Consider the following 13,229-nt stretch of genomic DNA (forward strand, 5'->3'; position numbering starts at 1 on the left):
AAGGAGATCTTATGTTTCCCATCTAATGTGGTTTTTCTTGACACTCTTGTAAATCCAATCCCACATCACTCAAATATGGAGAAACAAAGAAAGGAACGTAAAGATATCTAACCATCTTGTAAGGATCATACCAACCTCAACCATTATGGAAAGTCACATACGATGAACATTATTCCATCTAATAATAATATATTAATGAGGGGTATTCTTAGAACCAAAAACATCACACAAATAAAGGTCTAATCTTTTTAAGGTGTTATCAAATTTATCTTCAGAAAGCTCAATGAAAGGGTTATATCCTCGACACATTCAAAATTTGTTTTTGATTAGAATGTCTCAAGCTTTTGATAGGAACAATAAGGTATGAGAGATGGATTCATGTTGAATCACTACTCATGAAATATGAATCAATGAGTTTGACTCAAATACACAGTTAAATCCTCATAGCAATATCATAATTTGACTTGTTGTGGGAATTATCTCCTACTTATCAATAAGGTATGATCTAAGATCACAATAAGGATAGCAAGCAGGGAGGTAGTCCCAGCAACAAACCGAGTCAGCGGAAGCGGCAGGTGTGTAGAGATGGGAGGTGGTCCCCTCCTCCGACTGGGTTCCTGAAGATCAATACGGATGGGTCTTCTCGGGAGAATCCTGGGCATGCTGGTATTGGAGCTATTGGTAGAAGCGATGATGGAGATGCAGTTTTTCTTCTCTCTGTTTACAAGGGTGAGCATTCTAATAACCTGATGGAGGCCCTTGCCATTAAGGTTGCTATTGAGTGTGGATGCTCGTTAGGGTGGCGAAATTTCATCTGTGAGTCTGACTCACAAATTGTGGTGGATATGTTGAACAACCAAAGGCTGGATAATGTTAGTTGGCAACTTGCCTCTTTAGCCAGACAAATTCTTGGCCTTTGTAGGCTGGTGGACTCTGTTTCCTTTCGTCATATTCCTAGCGAGTGGAACAGGGTGGCCGATTGTCTAGCTAAGTGGGCTTCAGAGAATGTGGGTGAGTGGAATATTAATGGTAGGGATGAGTTACCTGCTCAGTACTGTGAGATTATTGATCAGTTGCTCCTGGAGGACAGAAGTTTGTAGTGTTGTTTTGGGCCATTGGCTCTGACTTTGCTCTTGGCTTTTGATTGAATAAATTTGTACCCCTCTTTTCCAAAAAAAAAAAAAAATGATCTAAGATCACAATACAAAACATAGATAGCTATAACAAAGAGAACAATGACACTATAACGCACTTTCTCTATAATATAAATAATAATAATAATAAAAACAATAATAATATTTTTTATTATTATTATTTTAATATAAGATACTCATATACAACTATGCAACCATCAAATTTAACCGCCACAAAAAAATATAAGACAACCAAATTGAAAAATAGAGATAAAAACTTCACCAAGATTATTAATTAGTATACCTTATAATATGAAATGTAAGAAAGACATCATAAAAACTAAGATAACTAATTTAATATTCTAAAATAAATACTGATTTTTAAAAAATTGGCTAAACTTTTTTAGCCTTCAAATTCTTATGACAGCTATAATTGTTGAATTATTTATGTATTTCTTAATTAATATATTCATTATATAAAATAACGATAATTACAAAATACTTGCAACATATCAGACAGTATTCGACAATAAAACATAAATACTTATAAAAGGCCATACCGCCATCAAATTTAAGGTTTTTCAACGATTTCAAATCGCGCCCTGCACGTAAAACATCATTAATACCGTATATTACAGTTGAATTTCTGTGTCCGGTAATTATTGCCAATCGTGGTAAGACTCACTGAACAATGTTACTTTCAACTGTATTCAGAGCAGGAAAATTCCATTCTTCAGAATAAAAATTTTAGAGAACCAGTTTATGGTTTACAAACTTAAACCAACATATGAAAGAAAAAGCTTTAAAAGAAGCAAAAACTCCGCTGGAGACTTGCAGCCATGGTGGTTTTCAATTCAAACATCATGTGCATATAAAACGGCAGGTAAAGTTAAATAATTTTACACAAGATCAGCGAGCATAAGATTTTGCAAAGTCTAAGTAATTTTCTATTGCATCAATTTTTTGATCACAGAAATGGCAAACTGAAGATAAAAACAGTCCGTGAATAGCTTCGGAAAAAAATTGTATACATTTAGTCTCTATCAGTGTTCTAGATCACACTCTTTGTCATCCTTCGCTGTAAATGAAAATATAAGATTGCAGATATAGCTTAAAAACCTCATCCTGAAGATGTTTTAATGATAAATCTAAGGAATACAATTTTAAATCTGACTTGCATAGGTTTTTTACATTACCAGATTCAAATCTATAACCTTCAAAAACGGCAAAATTAAGACTGCAGTGCTCCATCTGTGCCCTGTTTCTTTTAAAATCAGAGCTGCCTGCATATTCTGGTTTATACAAAATTTATACACTGTCCCGTAATGTTTGAGAGCGATCTGTTTTTCCACAAGTTGGAAAAACCAAAATCAGATGCAATCTGATCCAGAAGCATAATCATTTATAAAATGGACTGTAAAATTCTCAACAATAAGCTTAAAACTCATTCAATTCTATTCCTGCCGAGCTTTTCATAAAATTCGATAACCGCTGGATGTGCCTTGACAGCGGAAGGATGGAAATCTGTAAGCCGAAGCCCCTCCAAAGTCTTCAATCTCGAGAGCACTAAGTAAACGAGACCATACGAACAAAACCTAGAAAGATCTGTTTCCACTCTCTCCAATGTCAAACCCTGGCACTTGTACGCGCTCAGAGCCCACGCCAAAATCAGCGGCACCTGAATTCTCTTAGCCCCTGCAATAACACTTCCGTTCTCATCAAATATATCCCAAGATCGCGGCGTCACAGTGTGCACAGGTGAACTAACGCCTTCAAATTGAACAACAGGCCATACATTTCCAGGGCTAATATCAGGGCTTTCGTTTGTATGCTGAAACCCTAATACTCTCCCCCTTGTTCCATTCACCAGCCCTCTTTTCGTGTCCAGATTATAAATAAGCATGACCTCAGCTTCAATGCAGAGCTTAAGCTTCTTCGCTGCAATAAGCCTGTTGATCTGAGATTTCAAAGGATCAGAGCCATTGTCCTCGTCCTGAGCATGAAATGTAAACATTTCCTTACCGAGCTCCTCCATTTCCTTCAGCCGATATTTATTTTCCCTCTCTGCGTCAACCTTCAGAAAATACAATTTTGTGTAGGTTAATCCCTCTTCATTTCGCAGTCCCTGCCGCGCTCCGAGCATCTCAACGCTTTGATCACTGCAAATGCCTTTTCGGATTCCATTCAACATTACCTTAAATTCGGAATCCGATTGCCTAAAAATCTCTGTTAGCTCAGTCTGGATCTCAAAGCATTTGTCCCAACAATCCGCCTGAAAGGCGAAAAATTTGTTGAAATTCGGCGCATCTACGGGACAAAGCTGGAAAAAATCCCCTGAAACCACCAGCTGTAAGCCGCCAAACTCCAGATCCGGCTGTTTCCTCAATTTCTTGGCTATGTGGTTTAATTTCTCAAAAAGCTCTCCGTTTATCATATTTATTTCATCAATTACCAGAGCTTTCGCTATTTTCCACCGCACTTTCGCATCCCGCATTTTATACAGAGCGGAGAGCAAACCCTCGGCATTTTCTGTAGCACATCCGATCCCGGCAAACGAGTGCAGAGTAGTTCCGTTTAGAGCAGCGGCCGCCATTCCGGTCGAAGCCGTGACAAATACAAATTCATTTCCATGTAAATTTTTAAGAATTGTTATGGCGCGGCGAAGCAACAAAGTCTTGCCTGTTCCAGCGGCTCCTGTGAAAAACACAGAACGTCCCTCCGAGATGATGCTCAATACATTTGCCTGCTCTTCAGACAATTGAATGGAATTTTCTTCTTCTTCTTGCGATTCAAGTCTCAAATTTTGCAAATTCTGTAAATTATCCTGTGCCATTTCAACAAGCTGCTGCTCTTGCCGTTTTCTATAGCGTGTATTGTATCTGTGAGTCTGGGACTCGCATAAATTCGCCATCCGTCCCAATTAACCTTCTCTGAACTGCTGTTTCGTTCATTCCGCTGTATTTTACGATGAAGAGTTGATAAATAATATAGAACACAGTTAACGAGTTACTGGATTGCTTGACGGCGGCCATTGATGTCTCTTTGACATTTACAGCCTCGGGCTTCCAAGATAATTATTATTATTATTCTCATGTCGTGCTTCGATTTCTGTACTGCCTATAAAGCAAGATTTGTTCTAATTATTTAAGGTGTAATTAACAAAGAAATCAGTCGCGTCATGTCTGAATAGGTTAAATGAACAGTAGTGGCAATTTGATTTTTTTTATTGTGCAAGTTTTTTTTAGTATCAATGTTTGAGATCTATTATCACAATGGAAGAATAAAATTATTCAGAAAAATACATTTCAAATTGCTAATAAAATTAATGAGACTTTTAGTAACAGAATTTGTTTGAAAATTTTCTAAAAATTTTACAAATTTAAATTTTAAAATTATTTATTTTGTTGTATAACATTTTTTACAAAGTAAGGGTGAAGTCTCATGAGGGGGTTGCAGGGTCAATTTTTGTGGAGTGGTGGTCCTATGAGCCAGTGTCTATGCCTGCATTAAGAAAGCAATTTACTGTTTTTAATAATTAAATTAAAAATCATTTTAAAACTATATCTTAAATTTAAATTTAATTAGAAATTGTCATTTTGATGTTAGTATCAACATCGTCATCCTATAAAGCCAAAAAAAAGTTTGTTATATGTAGTAACACCTATTTTTAAGATGCATTTTTAAACATATTTATTTAGTAAGTGAATTGAATATGTTAGAATAAAAATAATTTATGAACTTCCATAAATTATGGGCCTTAACTGCAATACAAAATTCATGCGACTGCATCCTAAAAAAAAGTAAATTTTTGCATAGGATGGAACCTAGAAATTGTTTACAACTAGCATTTACATCTAGATGAGGTGCTAAAATACTTTTTAATATGATTAATTAATAATAATAATAAGTAATAATTGTATAGTATATTTTCAAATATATAAAAAATATTATTTATTATATATATATTTATTTATTTAAAAATTAACATTTAAAATAAAAAATAAAATAAGTGTCACATAGTAGCTTGTATTTGTCGTAAACTATAATAGTTTGATAAAATTGAATAGTATAATAAACTTAAAATAGTGTAATAAAATAGAATAGTATATTAAACTTAAAATAGTTTAGTAGTTTAACTAGTTAGAATAGAATATTAAACTTAACGATTAATAATTATAAAAGAATCAATGTATTTGATTCCGATGATAATATTCAATGAAATTGAATATTAATTTTAATATTTTTCATAAAATCCTAGATACAAAAAATACTAATATTCAATTTCTAATTTATAAAAATTATCATTCTATTGTTAAAAATAATTTCATATTTAATACTTTTAAAATAAAATATTTTTTAATATAAAAATATTCATTAATTTATAATTTATAATATAAATATAATGATCTATCTTAGCTATTAATTTTTTTATTATCATTTATAATATAAATATATAGTTAGTTTTTATGCATTTGAATTCAAAATCTTTAAAAATATATTTGATTCGTTTAGTATTTTCATATATCTATCCTTCCAAAAATATTGCCAGTATGCTTCCTACAAATTCGCTCCTATAAGACTCAAATGTATAAGCCAATCATATTGAAATAAAATAATTTTATAGATTTTAGAAATTAAAAAAAAATTATATATACCTTAAAAAAATTGTAAATTGAAATCTAAAATAAAAATATTTAGATGTGATTGGTTGGAATAAGAGAGATTAATCACTACTTAAAAGAACTTATTGCAATAGTATATTGCCTCCGGCAAGTATAATAATGTGATAACTTTGATTATTTAATACAAAAATGTTTCTAGATTCTATTATGTGTTATGTGTGTTGTTTTAGTAAAATATATGCAAATGTTATATTGAAAAACACACACGAATCATATTTATATTAGAAAATGAATTGTAAAAATTTCATAACGTTAAATTGATAATTTTTAAATAAAATATTTTTTAATAAACTTATTTACATGTCTTATTTATTTATAATAATAAAAGAAAAAATATTATTAATATTTTTTAATAGCATAGAAAACGATTTTTATTTGATATACTAAATTTGGATAATAAATCTATTTCCGTCATTTATTAATTCTAAATTAGTTTAAACTTGAGTTTAAGGAATACATATATAAAATCATAATTATTTTGTTATTTTATTCTAAATTATTATATAAAATATATAATTAATAAAATAAGTTAAACCATTTTAACTATTAAATAATATTATTAGATTCATAACAAAATTATTAAGTAGAAAATGGCTCTACTTCATACGAATATGGGAACTTCACAAAATACGAGTTCTCAAAATGGTTTTTTCAAGGTTCAAAGAGCTATACAGTGAAACTATTATTCTTGATCCATTGTTGTTCAAGGTTTTAGAAATTGCTTCTCTACGCTTAGTGAGGACAATTTGCACCCTTGGACAAGCCAGGAAAATCTTACATTAAGGGAGGAAATAAGATCAAGGGTTGCATGGCAACTCATCTTAAGCATATCCTTCCAAAGGGACTTCAATGGTTGAGGTTACAAGGATAGAGTAGCCACACTCAACAACAAATAGGATTTTGATTGGAGAACGGTGCTTTCAAGGGAAAATAAGAAGAGCACAAGCCCTAGGGATAATACTTAGAACGATGTATATAAAAAATGAAACCTGACATGATCCTTATTCAAGAAATAATGAGTTGGAATTTCCAAAAAGGAAACTCGAGGTTTGGAAAATAACTGGAATCCCTACTGAAGCGGCTTCAAGAGGGTTAGTTATAGCCTACGACCCAAGATGGGTATGTTGGAATAATTTAGAATAACTGAGAGGTGGGGCGGGGGCTGAATCAGTTATCCAAGGTCCAAAAGTAAAGATTAAACTTTTTAGTACTCAACAAATATATGTGCATGCATTGTTTAGATAATCCAATATCGCAAACCTTTTTTTATTACTATCCTAGGTCAAATGAACTTTGCATAAATGTAAACATAAGTTATCACAAATTCAATCACACAATTTGACACAAGGATTTAATGTGGAAACCCAATTTGGGAAAAAACACCAGTAACATGCTACCGATTTTAACTCTTCTGAAGTGAGCTCTATGAGGAGCCAACCCTATTAAAGGTTACAATACACACTGTTAAATGTGACCTTGATTAAAGGATTTCAATCACCCTATTAAAAGTCTTGTTAGAGGACTTTAGAACATTCCATTAGAATGTTATCCAGTTAAATTACTCATGATTGTTAGGTCAACCTTAATCCAAAGGATTTATCCAAACTAATACAGTTACTAGAAAGTAACAGTAGGACTTGATCTAATAACAAAACAACTCACTTGCAAATTTCAAATCTCTCATTCAACTCTCCATTCTACTTGGTATTCATTCCCCTTCGTTCTGATTGCTTGTTCACCCAAGCCTTCACCTCCTTAAGCCTTCTTGCTTAGTATGCCAACTGCAGGTTCATTCCTTTAGCCACCATATGAAGCAACACCTCCAAACTCCTTCTCTTTCTTGCTCACACTTTGCTTCTAGCCTTGTATCTCCTTAATGATCTCTTGCCTCTTAATCACAATTGTCCATCTTAAGGTTAGGTTAGATTCATCGAATCCTCCCTTCTTTCCATTATGTTCCCTCTAGAAACTTCTCTTACAATCCTCATCAAATTTTTCTTCAAACAGTTTGTCTTGAATTTTGTGCCACCAGCTCATCATGCTTATCGTCAACACAATTCACATAAATCAAGAAATCAACTTATGTTGGCTCAGATTCATCAAACTCTTTATGTTGTCACTCAAAAATAACTAACTTCTGATGCACGATCAACACTAGGTTGCTCAACATAAACTAAATCTTACTCGATCAATACTACCATTTCCTAACACTCGACACATACTGAATTTTGCTCAGTCAGGCTTGAAAAACACATTCTTTTTGTATAGTCTTATTCTTGTCTTTGCTTCAGTGTCCTTTCATTGTAGCCTTAAGTAGATAAACAATGCACTATATCATCGAAGTCTTACTTGGTCTTAGTGCTTCTTTTATACACCATATAACTCAACCTTTCTCTAGGTACTCATGTTATCCTTTCTTTTCAAATCCTCTTTATCAATCAATCAAATGATAGCATTCTGACCAAAGTTAGCAATTGTCTTACTAGTAAGTAGTAGGTTTGACATCAATGATGAACTAATGATTGTTCCCATGATAGGCTTCATGCTACAACAATCTTCTCTTTCAACAGGGTCACCTTCACTCCTCAAAATGGTAGCAAAAACTAAATGAGTGACACAATTAAAAGCATTAGATACAAGCATAACCTTTATGATATTTAACATTCATGGATCCACCCAATACTTAGATAACATAATTGTCTAGAATGAAATAGAAGCAACATTGAATAACAATTCCAACCATATCAACATCCCTGGAGAGTACAATACCATTCTAGACCCCAATGAGAAGACAAGAGGCTCCTCTAATATGCATATAGCTTCAAAATATTTCAGCTCGTGGATCAATAGAAATAAGATAATTGAAATACAATCTATAATCAAGGTAAATTGAGATAGAATAAAAGAAATGGTTTTAGTAACATTATAGAAAAGTTGGACGAATTCCTATTTAAGGGAAATTGGAAATATTTGTAATACAATCTTTTGGCAAAGATTATATCCTATTCAAGATATGATCGTCTACCTATCCAATTATCTATAATAGAAGAGACCAAACTTTCTAGACCCTTGTTCATATTCAAACAAATATAGTTGAAAAATAAAAATCTCATAGAGCTTATTCAACAGTGGTGGTCATAAATTAGGATTAAAGACTCAAACTCCTCTACCCAAACACAAAATTAAAATTAATCTAAAAAAAATTATTACCCTAGAACAAAAATAAATTTGGAAATAGTATTTATACAAAAGGAGACCTAGAGGGAGTATCGAAGAATTTTAATAAGAAAATAATGTCCAAAATGGAATGGATGAGTCTTATCAAAAAGAGAAAACTTTAAAAATATGACTAGAAGACATACTTGCAAAAGAAGAGATGTCCTAGAGACAAAAATCCAGAAAGGCATGGCTAGGAGGAGGAGACAAAATTACAAAAGTCTTTCACAACTATTCTACACTCAAACAAAATATCAATATAATAACTAATACTAAGGATTATAATGGATCTATAACTAAAAATCCAAGCAAATTTTTTGTTGTGTCAATCAAATACTTTGAAACCATCTTGAATAATTGGCATGGATTAGACTACTACAATCAAAAGGAAATTTGTATGAATATCCCAAAGATTACACCTGGTGAACAAAATCAAATGCTTAAAGCTAAATTTTCTAGAGGAGGTAGAAGATGTAATCCAACATATACAACTTGACAAATCCCCAAGGCCTAGTGGATTTCCTATCGTATTCTTCCAAAAGTTTTGGCATCTTATAGGAGATGAGGTTGCTGAAGCAATAGAAGGGGTAAGAAATTTGATAAATCCTCTAAGAGAGATCGACAACATTTTTCTAGGTCTTATTCCTAAAAATAAAAACTGAGAGTTTTGATGACCTAAGGCATATCTCCTCATCTAATACACTATATAAAATACTCACAAAATAAATGTAAAATATAATCCAAAAATTTATATCTTGCATCATAAGTGAAGAATAAATAGGCTATGTGCTTGGCAAATCCATCTATGATGGAGTCCTTATTACCCAAGAAGTCATTGACTCCATTAAGAAGGAAAAAAATCCTAGCATGATGATTAAACCATATATAAGCAAAGCCTACGACAAAGTGGAATGGAGATTTCTCTACAAATTCCTAGAGGGTTTTGGCTTTAACAAATAGTGGATCAACCAAATTTATGAATACATCTCAATTCCTAAATTCTTTATTCTCATAAATGGTACCCCTTGTAATACCCCTAAATTGGCATATTGGTATTCTGAACTATTTTCGGTTTATCAATCTTACTTAAGTCCTAGATTGTACTAGGCATTTCTGATTTTGAACATTTCTACTTGATCTAAGTGTCAAATGCAGAAAATCATTAATTTGTATTAATCACTTACTTTATTTAATTCCTAAATATTATTTGAATTAGCTAAATTAATCTATTAATTTAATTAATTTAATTATAAGTTCTAAGTACTTTAATTTAAATAAATCTACCCCCTTAGCTAATACACATAAAGGAGGAATTAAATACATTGATTTAATTTTATATATATATATATATATATATATATATATATATATATATATATATATATATATATATATATATATATATATATATATATATATATATTGAAACTAATTATTTATTTAATTAGGATATTCTATTATGATGATATGTTTAATAGATCAATATCCTTTCCTATTTCGTCTCACATGAAAAAGGAATTAATAATATCGATTAATTCAAATATGCTCCTCATAATTGTTGAAAAGTTAATTATTTTATTAATTAGAAAAATAATTATGAGCACATGTTTGAATGGATGAATGTATCTCCTATTTCATCTCATTCAACCCCCTTAAAAATGGAGGACTCAATCTCACCTTCAATCAGGGCCATCCATGCGGTTCGATCTTGATCATTGATCGGGTCCAAGGTTCTATAAAAGAAACCTTCAATCTCTCATTTTAGAGGATGCACATGAAAAGTATCGAATTGATGCTAATTTGATTACTCAAAGTGCCTTACATTTGAATTTCTCTTACTTTCATATGCTCATCATTTAGACTAAAATGCATTCATTTAGTTATTATTTTTCATTGTTCTTAGATTAATTTCAATTTCATTTAGATTAATCTAATATCTTTGGATTTGAAATACATCAAAAATATAGATTGGGTTGCATTTGCATTCTTCCAAATCCTTTGTACTAGTTTGGTCTAGTTACTGATCTCTCAATCCTGGGAGTGAATAGTAAAAACCCATCTAGTTAGAAGGGAACAGGTCACCTTGTGCAAACATACCGAATGGACAATCCCATGTTCATTTCGAGACATTTTTAATATATGATGATCATGTTGAAGTGTGTGTGGATTTAGAGGCCCATAATTAGCACTCACATTTATGGCACCCACTGTCTCATTTTTGAAGTGTGTGTGCAGTCCCACTCCCACTAGCACCTAGATCCACTCTCATCTGATAAGAAGGTATCATAACCTGTGATGTATGATGTCTCTATGGCTGTTGTAGTGCATGCATTGGCTGCACTGGCACTGCGATTCCTACTAGATCTATAAATCATGAAAACAAATGACTTACATAATGTTGTATGTACTTTGGAGTCATCCCTTCATCTATAACTATGGCCATATATTACCACCGCATCATCATGATGGTGTGCACATTGATCATATATTCTTAGGGTCTAGTCTAACTGACTACCCCTTCTTCACCTCCTTGGTAATGTGAGTGTAGGTGTAATACTCCTATGATATATCTTATGGTCATCCATATTGTCGCCACACAATGTCAAAGGAAATATCTCGGTCACCTAGATCAAGCAGTTAATTAATGGCCGCGAGGCAAACATATACCCAACTCGTGCTCAGGTGTCATCCCAAGCATTCATCTCTCTCCATGGCTGCTATATCACTACTACCAAGTCATCCAACTGAGCTTTCCACTTCTTGGTCTTACTTAGAGTAGTCTAGGTCATTTTTCCTCAATACCTAGAAATATATGGCTCATGGGGATGCCTCATATCATCACATATAGGTCTCATCACAAGAAAGTGTTCCCATACCCATACCTACAAAACATAAATGCCAATTGCCATAATCTTCTTCCCTCTATATACAACCTCATGCATCTCATGATAGATATGGTCCAACATACACTAACCCCATCCAAAATGTGTTGGTTTCTATAGCATCCTCTAAAGCATCTAACCCCAACCACACTCCAAATTGTGTTGGTGATGCAAGAGCATTGAGCCTGGATTTTGGTGGAGTTATGATTTTCATGGTTAGGGATGTGTAGGAGACACATTGGAGAACCTTTCCTCATGATTTCATAAAGATTGAATGGATTGAGTTGAAGTTTGAGTTGTTTTACCTTGCTGCTAGAGATGTTTTTTCTAGTTTTTGGGTGCTTGTTGCAAGCCATGTAACTATTTTTTTGAAATGAGTTAGAGGATGTGAAGTTCAAGGATTGAAGAGGTTCTAGAGTACTATCCTTGTTTAAGGTCACAAATACTAATTCATTATGAGTTGGGAGATATGGAAATTCTCCTGGAGTATCAATTTCTAGTAGTTTGTGTGATGGGTTTCTATGTGTGACTTTCGAGATGAATCTAAAGATATCCTTGATGAATCAACCTTAGAAAGCTTAAGGAGTTTTAGAGGACCTAAATTAGTATCTTCAGTTCAAAGCACAAGTTCTAATTCAATCAAAGCTAGGAGATATCGCAATTTTTCTCGAGTGTTAATTTTTGGATATTTAATTGCTATTGGAGGCTGACTTGTGGCTCTTCAAGTATTTAATGTTAGGTTTATTTAATTTTTAATTGCTAGAAAAACTTGTGGTTTAGTTGGGTATAAGTAGGGGGGTCTTGTGGAATCTTTTAGTCATTCATTCATGGGATGATTCATTCATTCAAAGGAGGAGTGAGTGTGGGAGCAGCTAAAGGGCGAGTTTTCTTGAGTCTATGGACAGAGCGCTAAATGTGAGATAGTTTACAACAGGATTGTGATGAATTTGTGAGTGTGTGGATAGAGTGCCCAATGTGAGGCAGTTTGCACTTGGATCTTGGATAAATTTGGAGCAAAGCTAGGGTTGTGGCATGGAAAATAAGGAGATTGCTTGGTGGGCTTGCAAGCACAAGTTGAGATCTTCCTTGGAGGTTTCTATCAGAGCGTGGATTTGGACTAGCTAGTCTTTGGGTTGGATCTTGAGGGATATTGCAGAACTATTACTATAATTGCTTTGTATTTGGTCGTAACCAGGAAGGCCTTACAGCTTGGCACATTGCATGTAATACTTATTTTATGAATAAATTATTGTAATTTGGTATTAGATCTTGCATTATTATTGTGTTTCCATTGTGTGATTATTTTTTGGGGGTTA

The 13,229-nt window shown here is 32.8% G+C and overlaps 1 protein-coding gene across 1 annotated transcript; it reads right to left on the reverse strand.

Moving 5' to 3' along the window:
• Positions 1–1,723: 1,723 nt before the first annotated feature.
• LOC149546070 (ATP-dependent DNA helicase pfh1-like) lies at positions 1,724–4,044 on the reverse strand. Its single transcript, XM_089793885.1, has 3 exons — positions 2,623–4,044; positions 2,330–2,473; positions 1,724–1,735 (listed from the first exon to the last, which is right to left on the reverse strand). The coding sequence occupies exons 1-3, from the start codon at positions 4,042–4,044 to the stop codon at positions 1,724–1,726; spliced, it is 1,578 nt and encodes a 525-aa protein (XP_089650011.1).
• Between the last annotated feature and the right edge of the window lie 9,185 nt (positions 4,045–13,229).

The sequence above is a fragment of the Cupressus sempervirens genome, chromosome 7 (genome assembly GCF_028749045.1).
Source record: "Cupressus sempervirens isolate cs-2001-9-10 chromosome 7, ASM2874904v1, whole genome shotgun sequence".
Classification (NCBI taxonomy): Eukaryota; Viridiplantae; Streptophyta; class Pinopsida; order Cupressales; family Cupressaceae; genus Cupressus; species Cupressus sempervirens.

Excerpts from the sequence above, each read along its gene's own strand:
- LOC149546070 (XM_089793885.1), bottom strand. The coding sequence starts at position 4,044 with ATGGCGAATTTATGCGAGTCCCAGACTCACAGATACAATACACGCTAT. Across the intron at positions 2,474-2,622 it reads CTGTCAAGGCACATCCAGCG|ATCGCTCTCAAACATTACGG; the intron begins GTTATCGAATTT and ends GTGGAAAAACAG.